This window comes from Cryptotermes secundus, unplaced genomic scaffold (assembly GCF_002891405.2).
Source record: "Cryptotermes secundus unplaced genomic scaffold, Csec_1.0 scaffold1482, whole genome shotgun sequence".
NCBI classification, from domain to species: Eukaryota; Metazoa; Arthropoda; class Insecta; order Blattodea; family Kalotermitidae; genus Cryptotermes; species Cryptotermes secundus.
The window spans coordinates 451,613-466,102 of NW_019734988.1; the positions used below are offsets into that span (position 1 = coordinate 451,613).

Consider the following 14,490-nt stretch of genomic DNA (forward strand, 5'->3'; position numbering starts at 1 on the left):
TGGCACCGCTTCCTACTGTGACATGGCACACAACGCCGCTGTTGACATGGGCAACAGGCAACAGCGAACGGAATAAAAGCCGGCTGAGCAGCAAGCGAGAGTTAGTGTGTGAGCTGGAGTAACACAGTTGGAGTATAGCAGCAGTCGCGGAAAGAAGAACTGGACGCGTGTGCTATTCAGCGATAGTTTGTGATAACTGAGAAGTAATTGGGAGTGTGTAACACAGTGACACTTACATAGCTCCCGTACTGTGAATACGTGTAGACTACTGAAGATAGAGTGAACAGATTATTGCGAATAGGGTTATAAAGTGTGAAACCCCGCAACAGTGTTATAATCAACTGTAGTTACGACTTGTAGATTGTTAAATAAACCAATTAACAATCCGAACAGCGTCTTCGGTAACGAAACACGTTACAATATGATGAATTGATGATTGGTTTTGGAAATTGTGTGATATTATTACATAAGGAATTCCTGTCATAGAATTTTCCCTGATAAATATTGTTACATTTTGGATGTGGAAGGAAGCAATTTTGGCTTAGTTTAAGATATTGCAACATGTTTTGGTCTCTGAAGACGCCATTCGGAGTGTTAATTGGTTTATTTAACAACCCACAAGTTTTGGCTACAATTAATTATAACACTGTTAGGGGTTTACACAATTTATAAACCCTACACACAAATCTCTTCACACTGTCTTCAGTAGTTTACACGTATTCATAACACGATATGGGAGCAATACCAGTGTCACTGTATTACACACTCCCAGTTACTTCTCTTGTGAGCCAAGCATTTGTTTCTCACACTATCCCTTCTAATCACACGTTCCAGTATTCTTCTTTCCCCTACAACTGAACTCGGTGACTGTTCCAATTCCACTGTCTCCAACAACGGCTACATTTCAACTGTGTCACTCCTGATCACACACTACTCACTACTGACGGACCCCATGGCTAACTTGTAACTAACTATTGAATAGTTTTTGCTGCTCCTTATTTAGCCTCGTTACAGACAACACAGAAAACAGGTACGTAATAAGCACCACTGTTGTGTAACANTTTCCAGTATTCTTCTTTCCCCTACAACTGAACTCAGTGGCTGTTCCAGTTCCACTGTCTCCAACAACGGCTACACACACACTACTCACTACTGACTGACCCCCTGGCTAACTCGTAACTAACTATTGAATAGTTTTCGCTGCTCCTTATTTAGCCTCGTTACAGACAACACAGAAAACAGTTACGTAATAGGCACCACTGTTGTGTAACGTCGTGTTTACCGACTGCCTAGGAACAGTCGTTGCATGGACTTCCCACCGTGTTTACAAAGGCGTTGCTGGGCAGCGGTGCCAGGAGTTGTTTATGGCTATGTAGCAACTGCGGCATCCCATGTTATGTCACCGTGGGGAAAGGGGTGTCTACCGAGCGTTGCACGCCGATGGACGGAGTGGGGGTATGTGATGTCACTCGCGAGATCACAGAGTTCACACGACCCCCACCTCCCACTACGCCATCCACATCACACTATTGTCTCAGTATTTGCATGGGGAGACTGAGGAAAACCATGAAAGATCTTAGTCAGGATACCTGCCCTGCAGGCCAGTAATAGACTTCCAGAAACTCCCAAGATGAAGCAGAATTTTAACATTCAACATTTAACTGCAATATTTTGTTTGATTTTGTTTCCAAGTAGAAAGACTTCTTATGTAAATGCTGTTTTTTTCTGTCGAAATTACATTCAGAAATATATGCAAAATCTTGGTCAGAAATTGCTAGGAGAAGAGACTACTTCAGAGATCTAGGTGTATGTAGGAGGATAGTATTAATATGGTTGTTAGAAAAATGGAGTGTGAAAATGTGGAGTGGATTAAACTGATTTTAGTATGGGATCCAGAGGTGAACTTTCTGGTTCCATAAATGCCAGGAATTCTGTGACCAGCAAATTAACTGTCAACTGCTGAAGATTCTGTTCGAGTTATTTAGTGTAAATTACTTTTAAGAGTTCAAATAATTTTCCAGTTTGTATGTAACATGTGTGAGAATGTAATTATACAAGATGCTAATGATAGAGCTTAAATATACAACTCTGCCTTTCTTGGCAGATTCGTTTAACAGGCACACCCCATTCCCCATACTGGCCAGATAATGGAGTTTACTGTATTACTTCAAGTCAAAACTGGTACAGTTACTGCAGAGAGTCAAATGTACAGGATTCTCAGAATACCATATTTACATAACAGTTTAAAGGAATAGCAAGTTTTCAGCAATTTATCACTTCATATTCCTATGTTCCACTCATTCTCAAATCTTTGTACATTGAAACAGATCTTGTTGCATGGTTTAATTATTTACACTGTGTCAAGTGCAAGGTTTGTAAGCGCATCTCAAGGGTTGAAGGTATTAATTCATATCAGTGCAATCAGCAGGCTTCTAGACTTGCATGGTTTTGAGTTATGGCCCATTTCAAGGTACTGTGTCACAGTTTGGAGGTAATGAGGAGACTCATAAAAGATATGCCATAATATTTTTTGTCTTGGTCAAGATAAAAACAGGGGATATTCTGAATATGAAGCCATGTTTCTTACTTCAGGATGTAAATGAAATGTATTGTGAGTTTCCATTTAAATCACTTTTGAAATTTGGCCTTCAAAGGTGCCATCAGGGTGATTTAGAGTTAAAATATTTTATTTTAGGTTGCTTCTTGGTGGGTCTTTTAGACAATGTAAAATGTTTTTCTGCTCTCTGAAATGTCTACTTCTTGGACGTTTCATGCTTTGGAATACAGTTCAGTGTTTCTTCCAGTGCAGATTTGTCATACTTATCATAATTTGGAACTATCAGTTTAAATTCTCTGTCTAACAGGCCATGAAGGCCCATAAGATCATGAGACGTTGAGGGTCCCACATTATCTAGACAATCGGCTCACAGATAGCGGTAAGGCTGTCAGCTATATGCACTGGCCGCCCTTTACCTGTGCCCCCCTCCTCCGGGAAGATTTGTGGTACTCATTTCTGTTAGAGGCAGAGTCAACCAAAGAGCCATAGTACAGCTGGAAGGATTACGTCAATTGAAAAAATCCACCTCATTGGGACTGGAATCTGCAACCTTCCGCCTTGTAGCATAGTGCCTCAACCAAGTATGCTCCCACATGCCCCCATTCTCTGCCAAGAGAGCGTAATAAAATAAAAGGTGGATTTGTGTTTGCGTCAGGGTGGCACCATTATTAAATACTTCCAGTGCTTCTGAATGGAAACAAAGGAAATTTCTTCTATGGTTGCTAGTATTGTCAGAAAGAAACGTAGTTATATATAATTGTTTACTTCAGAGCCCTCCAGTTCATCTATACATTCTTCAGTTGTGTATTAGAAGACTCTCAGCAGGGTAAGAAGTCTGAAGATTTAGTTCCGTTTCTGAAGAAAGCATACAAGGAAACATTGGAAGCATACCATGGATGGATGACTCAGAAGTTGTTTGGGGTAAGTGAAAATTTATTATACAAGTCATATTTAATGTAATACATGTGAGTATTGCAATTCCATCATCTGTATTCATTGTTTATGTCCCATCAGCCATCCTCCAGACATTCAGAATTTACACTAGCCGGTAGCAGTTCTTTTGGACACAGTGTGTTACAGTTGTTAACTGGTTGACAGTCCTAGAGATGTGGCTTTGCATTCATTTAACAACATGCAAAACTGAACTCATATAGGGAAGTGTGTGTGTGTGTGTCTGTCAGTCCATCTGGCCACCCACCCACCCGGTTGGCTATTTCAATTCTATAACTCCTGGACAGGTTTTGATGGCATTCAATATCAGAGTTCCTTGCAAAAATGTAGAACCATTTTGTTTCTATAGATTGATGTCATTGAAGTATCCTTTCATAAGGGAATATTAATGCAAAGAATGCATGTGGGAAGTGTGTATAATTTGCTAAACCTTTCCAGTTTTGTTGTTATTAGGGCCTTGGGTCCTAACATTTTTCATTCATATGAAGTTGTGAATTGTATTGATAGAAGAAAAATACATGACAGGTACCAAATGGCATTACTTCTTGACTGAATTGTGGTAATCTTCTTTGCAAGCATCTGGACTCAAAAACCTCTGAAGCACTTGTAACATCTTCAATATGTCCATACATTTTGGAATGTAATTCCACTTAAATCGTCCTTCTGCGTTAATTAGATTACAAGATATATCTGAAAAATGATGCCATATTGCCTAGTCAACTTTTATATGTATGTATATATGTAATTGTAACGAGAAATCAATAACAGAGACATTATACGAGGGGCAGTCAAAAAGTTCCCAGATTGGTGGTATAGCATTCTAATGGTAGGACATACGGCAACGCTTACCTAATCACCTTTCAAGTAGGACCCTTGTGCGCACACACGCTTGCTCCATTGATCCTGCCATTGTTTGAAGCAGTGGTGGAAGGCTTCTTTTGGAATGTTCTGGAGCTCAGCCATCGCATTCGATTTGATGTCCTCCATGGTTGCGAAATGTGTGCCCTTGAGGCCCATTTTCAGAGTAGGGAACAGCCAAAAGTCACTTGGAGCAAGATCCAAAGAGTATGGTGGTTGAGCAATGACAGGAATGTTTTTCTCGGCAAGGAATTGCTGCACAACAAGCGCTGTGTGGCTCGGTGCGTTATCATGATGCAGAAACCACTTGTCACGCCGCTTCCTCCGAACCGCATCGCGCAGCCTCTGCAAAACTTGCATGTAGAAATGGCCAGTAACAGTACCAAGTTCTTGCTCCAACTCCATGATGGTCATTCTTTGATCACATCGAATCAGTGGTCGCAGTTTTCCAATCATTTCTTCGGTTCTGGATGTTGAAGGTCTCCTGCTGTGCTGGTCGTCCTCTAACGTCTCCTGCCCATTCTTAAACCGGTAAAACCAGTCGTAAACTGTGGATTTCTTTAGTGCAGTATCACCATAAACTTGCTGCAGGGCCGATAACGTCTCTGAAGCAGATTTTCCCAATTTGCACATGAACTTGGTGTTCACACACTGTTTGAACTGCGACATTGCACCGAATGACCAACACTCACGTCTAATTCAAACGGAACAGTAACGACACTGCACACTGAAACCTATCCAGGCCTGTTGCACCTGCGAGCAGACATGCTGAGTTTCCCACCACAACTTGTTCTCTGTCTGCAGGGGAATTCCGGGAACTTTTTGACTGCCCTACGTATACCCAGTAGTTGAAACATACTTGGTGACTTTTTCTTCGGTGAGTATTTAGGTGGAGGTTTCTGCTTCTGTAGTAATTATGGAGTCATTAAAGACTCTTATCACATGTAGTTTGAACCTTTCTCTTGTTTCATATTTTTTAATATAGAAACAGTATTGCTTGAATTAGGAGTATATTGCTTGTTTAAATCATGTCATGATAGTCACACTATTCAGTACTGAGTGTTGTGAATTGAATGTTGATGTGTGTTACACTTTCAGTAAACCAAACTGTTTCTTACTGTACATATAATGTACATGTTTGGTATCAGTCAATTTTCCTTCCTCATTTGGCTTGTATGCTGATGCAAAGTTTAGTTTCTTTTAAACCCTTGAACTTTATTTTAGAACATATATGGACAATGTACCGGTTCTTGCAAAAATGGAAATGAACTTTTGAGGTTTCATTGAAGGTGAGGAATTTATTGAATAGCTCAGTGACTGTTAGCGTCTCAAGGAAGTTTGTGCTCCATGTAGTTAACTTGTATCCCTCAAATAAACTATGGGGGTGGAAACTGCTAGTGATCTCCAAAATGTCATGGTGAGTAGCCAGAAACAGGTTTTGTGATAGGTGGAACCTTTTCCTTCTGGTTCCTTAAAGAGAATTTTCTAAATACATGACACAGGTTGAAGGGCAGATTTATGATATGTGGACATCTGGGACATCTGCAGTTAAGCGTTCTTTCATACCAAATTGTAGGAATATAGAAACCTGATTTTTTCTTGCAGGCTAACTCATATATATTTTAAAATGAATGGTATAAAACTGTTTATTAATTGGCTGACTTTAGAAAATAATTAGCAGTTACAAATTGTGAGATTAATATGAGCAGTGAATTAATATGTCTCATATTAAATTGGGATGTTGAACATATATTGAAGAATGGTGTGTATTGACATTTTCATTTTGATTTAGCTTCTGGCTCGGATGTGCCCTTCACGAAGTGAGCTGATGATAACACTAGCTTTAGGGCGAGAGAATCATGATGAGGCAGTGCTACGTGAAATGGCAATCTTCCTTACAGGATTAGATTCAAATATTCAAGTACTTATACAGCTTTACTTAGAAAACGGTTTGGAATCTAATTCAAAAGTGTAAATGCAGATTTATCATACTTGCCATACTTTGGAACTATCAGTTTAGATTCTCTGCTAAGAGAGCACAATAAAAGATAAAGATGGGTTTGTGTTTGCAACAGGGTGGCACCATTATTAAATACAATACTTTGTAGCTCAATGTGACATTTTGTATACAGTGATTATACTTGAGTTTTTTTATAACCCAGAAATGTTTCCATGAACACATTTTTAAGTCATCCAGTACCAATGAAAAAGTAATGATAATTGGTTAGCAATTTAATATTACGTATGTATAGCATTTTAGACTGTTTGTAAAACTGGCATTTTATTGCATTTCTAATTGGTACTTAAACTAGCAGGGAGCTATGATAGTGCAGTTGGTATAGCGACTGGCTATGGTCTGGATGACAGAGAGGTTGGAGTTTGAATCCTGGTAGGGTCAAGAAGTTTTGCTTCTCTGCATTGTCCAGACTTGTTCTGGGCCCCACCTAACCTCCTATCCAATGGATACTGGAGGCTCTTTCCCTGGGGGTAAAGCGGCCGGGACATGAAGCTGACCACTCACCTCCAACTACTGTAAAGGTCAGGAAAACGTGGATCTATACATCCACTCCCCCCCTGTATGTCTTCATGGCACTGTCCTTGATTAATTAAGTACAGGGACAACAACTTTTTTTTTACTTAAACTAGCAAATCATTTGTGCCATATGATATGCAACCATGGCCTATGATAGGATATAATACCAAGGAAGCTTTAAGTGATATAAATATGAAGTGTTATTTTAGTAAGTTGTCTCAGATTTCACATTGTTATGAGCATTTTATAGAAACTTTTAATATATTTTGAATGAAATGTTGTGAATGAGGTTCCCATCCATTAAATGTGAAATATATATTTATAAGAATACAGTTGTTAAGCCACTACATTGAACAGAAATTAATTCAATAAATAGAATAACAGAATTTATACCTAAGGCAGTGTTGGGAAGCAGTTGCTCAATATTATTGTTATGTATGCATGAGATATAACTTAATTGTCATGACTCAATAAAATATAAAATTCTAAATTCTTGTCAAATTAAAGTAACATAAAAATGACATAGAACTATTTCTGTTTGGAAGTATGAATAGTTCTGCCATAAGTGGGTAATTCATATTTTGAGAATAAATATAAACTTCTGAAATAATTTCTGTAAAAATTATATGATTGCTTTCTAATATTGCACTTACAAAATAAATAGCCTTTTTGAAGACTATTTACTTTCTATAGCTCACTTCTATAAATACACACAAATGTCTAATGTTTTTATAAACGTTGTTAAGTTTACATAGAAATAAATTATTGTCTTATTTAAATTGTGTTATTTACATGCTGCTCATTGATGTATATACATATATGAAGAAGGATCCTGGACCAAAAAGTGTCTCCTGTGAGAGTGCATGGGATATGAGTGAAGGAATAAGATAAAAGAAGGCCTTGAAGTGAAGCACATTCAAGTTCCCTATTTGCCTCTGAATACAAGTTACATGGAACTTATGAATCAGGGTGTCATTCTTTGCAGGCATACCAAAAACCCTTAATCTATTATTATTCATGAGAAATAGAAAGGAATGCTCCTGTGACAGCTTGGGAAAAGGAATGCTGTCAATGCAGTAAGAAGTGATGCAGTAGCTTGGAATTCCATCTCAAGTACAATTATCCATATCTGTTTTGCCAAAGGGTCTGTGGCGTGACACAGAGAAATGTCATAGAAAAAACCAGGATGACAGAGCTACAAGGGCAAGTGGAGTGCCTGAGTGAATACTTAAGTTCACAGAATCTCGAGATCATCTGTTCTCACCACCACAACAGTTCCTCATATATTTCGTACTACATATTAGAAAGTACATAATACATTTTACCCAATTCTGTAACTAGCATGTAATGTTTATTTGTATTAATTTTCATGCTCAGCAGGTACATCGTAATGAACACTGCATAGTTACAGTTCATTTAATTTGAAATTTGTGTTTTTGGTTTCAGACGCTTAAAATGAAGGTTTTACTGCTTGTTTAGTAGCCATAGAGCTATTCTTATGCTGAAACAGTGTTGTTATATTTTTAAAACTGCCTTACTGCACCAGAATGATGATTGAGAGAATGGTGTCTTGGGATTCATGTGAGAAATGGGCCTTAATGACCTATCCTATAAAGTTCTCGAAGATGAAGACTTCCTTGTACAAAAAACTTCACACTTTAAATGTTGTGTACAAAACAAGTATTTCTCAGTTTGAGTACTGGTAAGACAAACACAAAGATTGTGGCTCTCAAGGCTTCTAACAGTGGATTAATATTATCATGGGGGTAATTTCGTTTTACATTGTCCATTATCTCAACAAAGAAAACATTTCATAGGGAGCCTGTCTTCAGGCAGAAACATCTATCTTGTAGGCCTGTTGGATGGTGGAAAGGAACCCACAGAGTACTCTTTTTTTCTTTCTGCTTAAAGCCAGATGCAGAAGCAGCATGTGGAACACTGTACAGGTACTCCTCACTACATGCAAGTTCCAAAAATGGGATCAACTTATTTAGGATGACTTAAGTTAATAGTGCTCATTTTAGTGTGAAATGCTTGCTGGCCAATTAAGAGACATGGGGAGAATAGTAAGTTGATTGCTATATGGGTTTGCAGGGAAGAAATGAGGGGAGAAGGGAAAATTGTTACATTTATGCATATTTTTTGGAACCGAACTATTACATAAATTGAGGAATAGCTGTATATCTCTTTTACTTGTGAAAAGTATTTATTGATATTTATAGTGTATACTTTATACAGCAGGGATATTTCAATCAAGCTTGTGTGCTAGATCAGGTAGACTTCTTGAATCAGGTATGGATTGAAACTGCATAATATGGAAACGGTTGGCTTGATGCTGTGAAGCATGTCTGAGGGCAAAAAATCCAGAAACCAATTGTACTGCTAAAAATGACAGCATTACTCCTTGGACAACACGTTCAATTGGTAAGGGCACAGTCTCTTCATTCACAAACAAGAACAGCTGTAGAGGCATTTGCAGAAGCAGTGATAGCATCCAGAAGCCGGCTAGTTCAGGTATCTGTGTAAAATGTGAATTTGATTAATATCATATCTTGGACGAAAGCTGCAATATCTGAATACCAATGCTCACTTTCATTAGTAACTTATCAACTGCACCAAAATATTAGTGACAAACACTGGAAATATTAGATTAGTAAACATTTAAATGTATTTATCCAAACTGACACTAGTCTGACAGAATAACTGGCTAAGGACTGGAAGATTTGGGTTCAACTTTTGGCAAGTCCACTGGAAATTTATTCTTTTCACCAGCACATACAGAATGGCTCTAGGATTTGCTATAATTCATATCCAACAAATAGAATTTCCTCTATTTTGAGGATAAAATATCAGTTATGAAACCATTCAATCACTTCCACCTAAGACACTGTGGGAACATCCCACATTATCACACATTTTCTGCAACGCACACTCTTCACATCACTTTTCACCGTCACGTGCGCTAACCAATCAAATTGCTCCAAACGTTCACATTTATACTGCGCTCGCTGCTAGCCCGCGTGAACATCATTATGCGCGCTAGCCAATCAATTCTTCCTCCTCAATTTCAAGTTTTGCTCCGCCCATCGAGCAGTGTATAAAAAGGGGCAGCTCCAACGCCGAATCATTCAGTTCATCATCAGTCTATGAGCTAGCCACACCAAGCAACATCAGCCAGCAGGCTTCGTCGCCAGTGCTCGGTCTATGGAGGCATCGGCGCTTCGCTGCGCCAGGCATGACTGCCACGGCTGTCTGCCGGTCACACCCGACTCACTGGGCAACTAGGCCACACGGACTCGCCGGTAGTCATACCTGACACACTGGGCAACTGGCGTAGCTACCGCCTCTCCGCTCCAGCGACCGCGCTCAACGACTGGCCTTTCACCAGCCATTCACCGTAACTAGCCTTTCTCCTTACCGGTGCGCGCCGTGCTACCTCTCCGATCAAGCATCTCAGCAACCACAGTCCTTTTCAGGGCCAACAAACTGTTCCAAAGAAGTGGGTTGTCATCGGAGTAATGACAAAGACTATACATTAAGAGCCCCCACAACACAACGTGGTGCTCACCTTACTTATCACTCTTTCTGTTTAATTATCAGGGAGCATTCTATGTGCTTATTAAACCTGGTCCCATGTCTGCAGATGCTTACATTCACTGTGCTCTGTAATTCTGAATACTAAGGAACTGCAGTGATAACACTACTGCATATATCATGGACTCTTTTGTGCTTGTCTGAACTCTCAGCTTTTTAATTTCCAACACTATAAAAACATAACCCCCAAAACAAGGAAATGGTATTAAAAACAGGTTAAAAAATTAATCTATTATAACATATTTTTCTTTTCTCAATTTTTCTGCTGGTAAGCGAGTGCCTCTTTTTTGTGGGGCTATTCGGAAAGTTTCGTGTGTGTGTGTGTGTATATATATATGAGGGTGAGTCAAATGAAAACCTTAAATTTGTAATAAAAAATTGAAATTTAACGCCATTATCCTGTAAGTTCGTAAGCGTGCTACAAACAGCGTGCAGAATGGCCTGTAGGTTGCAGCATAGTGCAGATGCACAAACACCGTCACAGCACCAGTATAAGAGACTTGCACCAGAGAAGAACAGCGTTCTGTTATTTGGTTTTTGTGTAGTAAAGGTGTGAAACCTATTGAAATTTATCAAAGAATGAAGTTTCAGTATGGTGATGCATGTTTGTCACAGCAGCAAGTGTATGAATGGAGTAGGAAATTTGCAAATGGTGTGACTTCAGTGGAAGATGCTCCTCGTCCAGGTCAGGCACAAGTTGTGACTCCAGAGAACACTGCAGCAGTTGAAGCCATAGTGAGGGAAAACTGCTGAGTGACATTGAATGAAATTGCAGCAAGTTTAAGCATTAGTAATGGTTCAGCACACCACATTGTGCATGATGTGCTCCAGTTTCACAAAGTGTCTGCAAGATGGGTGCCACGGCAGCTGACTCCTGACAGACGTATTGATGCTTGTGAAGAACTTCTGCGGTGCTTTGAACGAGAAGGCGATGACTTCCTTGTAAGAATCGTTACTTGGGACGAAACCTGGGTTCACTTCCACCAACCAGAAACGAAGAGAGCGAGCAAGGAATGGCGCCATTCCTCATCTCCAAAACCGAAGAAGTTTCGAACACAACCATCAGCAGGGAAGGTTATGCCGACTCTCTTTTGGGACAAAAAAGGCATTATCTTGGAGCACTACACGCCTGGAGGGACCACTGTCACCAGTGCATCATACTCAGATCTCCTCAGATCATTTTCGGCCTGCAATCACATCAAAGCAACGTGGATTGCTGTCCACAGGTATCCTTTTGCAGCATGACAATGCAAGGCCCCATACTGCCCATACAACAGTTGCGACAATCAATGACCTGCATTTTGAGTCTCTTCCCCATTCGCCATACTCACCAGACCTTGCCCCAAGTGATTTCCATATGTTTGGACCACTCAAAGAAGCAATGGGAGGAAAGACGTTCCGTTCTGATGAAGAGATACGCCATGTGGTGCATGAGTGGTTGCGTGGACTACCAAAAGAATTTTTTTCTAAAGGAATTCATGCACTTTGTAAGTGCTGGAAGACTTGCATTGAGCATGGGGGAGATTATGTTGAAAAGTAATACAGCTTTCTACCACTTGTGCACAATAAATAATACTCAAAAAAAATATTTAAGGTTTTCATTTGACTTGTGTTGGTGTGTATCCACTGCTTTAACTGCTTTTTGGTTTCAAGATTCACAACGCTTCAACAATAATGAGTTAATGGAAGGTGTCGAAATGTGGCTGAGCACATAGGTGGCGTACTTCTTTAACAAAGGCATATAAAAACTTATTCCCTGATATATCAGGTGCCTCAATTCCAGAAATGACTACATTGAGAGACAGCTTAAGTATATATGTATTTTTTTTTAGTATAATAAATTTCTTTTTCATTGCTCGTTTTATTAACACTTCACAGGAGGGGGTTACTTTCCGAATACCCTCATACTTTACATTCTTGGCACATTTAAACTTGATCTGATAAGCTGGATAATTAATATGTGACTGAGATGAGCTATACTTGGGGAGGAACAAAAGTGAACAAAACATTTTGGTTCCAAAACCTTTCTGAATGAGGAAGACAAAGTTGTACATTGGAGTGAATAAATATAAACTTATTTGGACTATTTATAATAACTTTTAACAAAAGTGCTACTAGAAATAAGTTTACATTACTTTTTCTGTGAGGTTGCCCAAGTAGCCCATGTAGAGACGTAGGCACTCAATGCCAATCACAGCAATTAGAACGGTTACAACTATGAAGCGATATATGTTGCTTAAACATTCATACTGAAATTAAAAACATGTTATGTAGCAGTGTTTTCTTTCCAAAGTAAATAGTACACAATGATACCTTTATATATGGTGACCTTATATGATTCTTTATGCAGATCTAGAAAGGTCCCCATCACAGGAGTAACAAAAATCAATTATCATTTCAGGTAGCAATATATTTGGAGGTACAACCACAAAAAATAAAATACAAAAAGTTCCAAGCACACTCCCAGCCTCATTACACTTGAAACCAAACGTCACTTCGTAATCTGTAAACAGTCTTCGGAGCCTGACTAAACTATTTGGGCAATCATGAGACGAGAAGACTTTGGGAGCTAAAGTTTGTCGTGCTTAACCAATACCTTATCGAACAAATTAAGACTGTGCACCTACATGAGGGTTTACCTTAAATTGCAACATAATTACAACTGTTACCAGCCAGACTGGGAAGAATACAACATTGAAGTATAATGACATTTGAAGAGGAAGGCTCGAAACAATTTCAGTTCCTGAAAATTCGACATTGAACTTACTTAAACATATAATTAAACCGTTCAAAATTTAAAAGCAACTACAATTTATTATCAGTTATTATATTAGTATTAAAATAGAAAACCTAATGCGATAAATTCTTTCTCATTGTGAGAATTATAATAAGTTAAACCAGGAAATATTTTATCCGAGGCACATGTAACCCTTCGCTTCAACGATTCCGCCATTGTTTACTCAATTATAACTTGTTTCTACTCGGGAAAATTATAGTTGTAATGTTGGTAATTTGGTACATCCAAAGACCCCGCCCCCGCCAAGCAAAGATTAGCGATCAAAAGCGGTTAAGGATGAATGGCCTGAGTCGCCGATCCGTAGCGGTCTTAATGCTCGTAAACATCGTTCCGTGTTACGGTGTGAAGTTGGGCGTGAAGGTTTGCAGATTAGCAGATTAGGGTATATTTCATAGGGATGAATTTTTATAGCTTTGAATATTACAATATGTAGTTAGTAAATCGAACATTGTGCCATATATTAATGTGCTAATATTAGTAACGTAAGTGTGCACCTACGAAGCCTCGGACACATTCGAAATGCTGAGATTTTTGAGTCGGAGAAGAGTGGAGAAGAGCACATAATGCACAGAAAACCTCAACACAAGTCAAATCTGGATCACAACGGATCGTCCCTAATAAACATGTCGTTCAGTGTAGGGTTATACTTCTACATGGCACCGATCTGTCCATAGATTTATCTGTAAGTATTTATTCATAACTATCTAATATAGAATTGTAAATAAAAGCACGCAGTGTCATTTTTAACGCGTACACCCACATTAGAACGAGGTTTCTCCTATGCAGTCGCTTGCAAGAAATATCCACCCTCTTGGTGTATCGAAAACGCAGTCGGCTGTTAATATGACAAGTAATATTGGGTGGAAGACATGGATAATATCTTCTTTGATGTTATGGGGAAGAGATCATTTTAATCGTGAATTTATAGGGATTGGTGTATGGTTAGACGTGAGTGGGCTGTCTTTGACGAAATCCATACTCTTCAAACGCCAGCTCAGAATCACTGGCCACATGTTGAATGTATAAGGGGTTGGCCTTCTCGGCCCTTGCACCGCGACCTGCAGTGATCTATTGTGCTGCACAGGAGAATGTGGCCTAGGTGGGATGTCAAATGTTCATGTAACAAGGAGTTATGAATGAACGAATGAATGTATGTATGAGGGGTAGGCCTTCTCGGCCCTTGCACTTAGACCTCAGTGG

At 39.2% G+C, this 14,490-nt stretch overlaps 2 protein-coding genes across 7 annotated transcripts in view; one reads left to right on the forward strand and one right to left on the reverse strand.

Moving 5' to 3' along the window:
- Nucleotides 1–8,985, forward strand: part of LOC111869185 (pleckstrin homology domain-containing family A member 8) — a 17,187-nt gene extending 8,202 nt beyond the window's left edge. For 2 of the 4 annotated variants that reach the window (XM_023860471.2, XM_023860472.2), the window contains 2 exons: nucleotides 3,328–3,478; nucleotides 6,159–6,848. In XM_023860471.2, the coding sequence (XP_023716239.1) occupies nucleotides 3,328–3,478; nucleotides 6,159–6,341 (334 nt within the window). In that variant the 3' untranslated portion in view covers nucleotides 6,342–6,848. The other 2 variants (XM_023860473.2, XM_023860474.2) reach the window with 2 other exon arrangements.
- A 95-nt stretch (nucleotides 8,986–9,080) lies between these two features.
- LOC111869186 (transmembrane protein 17) lies at nucleotides 9,081–14,478 on the reverse strand. Of its 3 annotated transcripts, none has more exons than XM_023860475.2 (4): nucleotides 13,344–14,478; nucleotides 13,121–13,236; nucleotides 12,629–12,742; nucleotides 9,081–9,417 (listed from the first exon to the last, which is right to left on the reverse strand). In XM_023860475.2, exons 1-4 carry the CDS (start codon nucleotides 13,444–13,446, stop codon nucleotides 9,148–9,150), a joined length of 603 nt encoding a protein of 200 aa, XP_023716243.1. In that variant the 5' UTR covers nucleotides 13,447–14,478; the 3' UTR covers nucleotides 9,081–9,147. The 3 variants fall into 3 exon arrangements, with proteins under 3 accessions (XP_023716243.1, XP_023716245.1, XP_023716244.1); XM_023860477.2 differs by having other exon boundaries at nucleotides 13,163–13,236; nucleotides 13,344–14,477; XM_023860476.2 differs by having other exon boundaries at nucleotides 13,133–13,236; nucleotides 13,344–14,477.
- Between the last annotated feature and the right edge of the window lie 12 nt (nucleotides 14,479–14,490).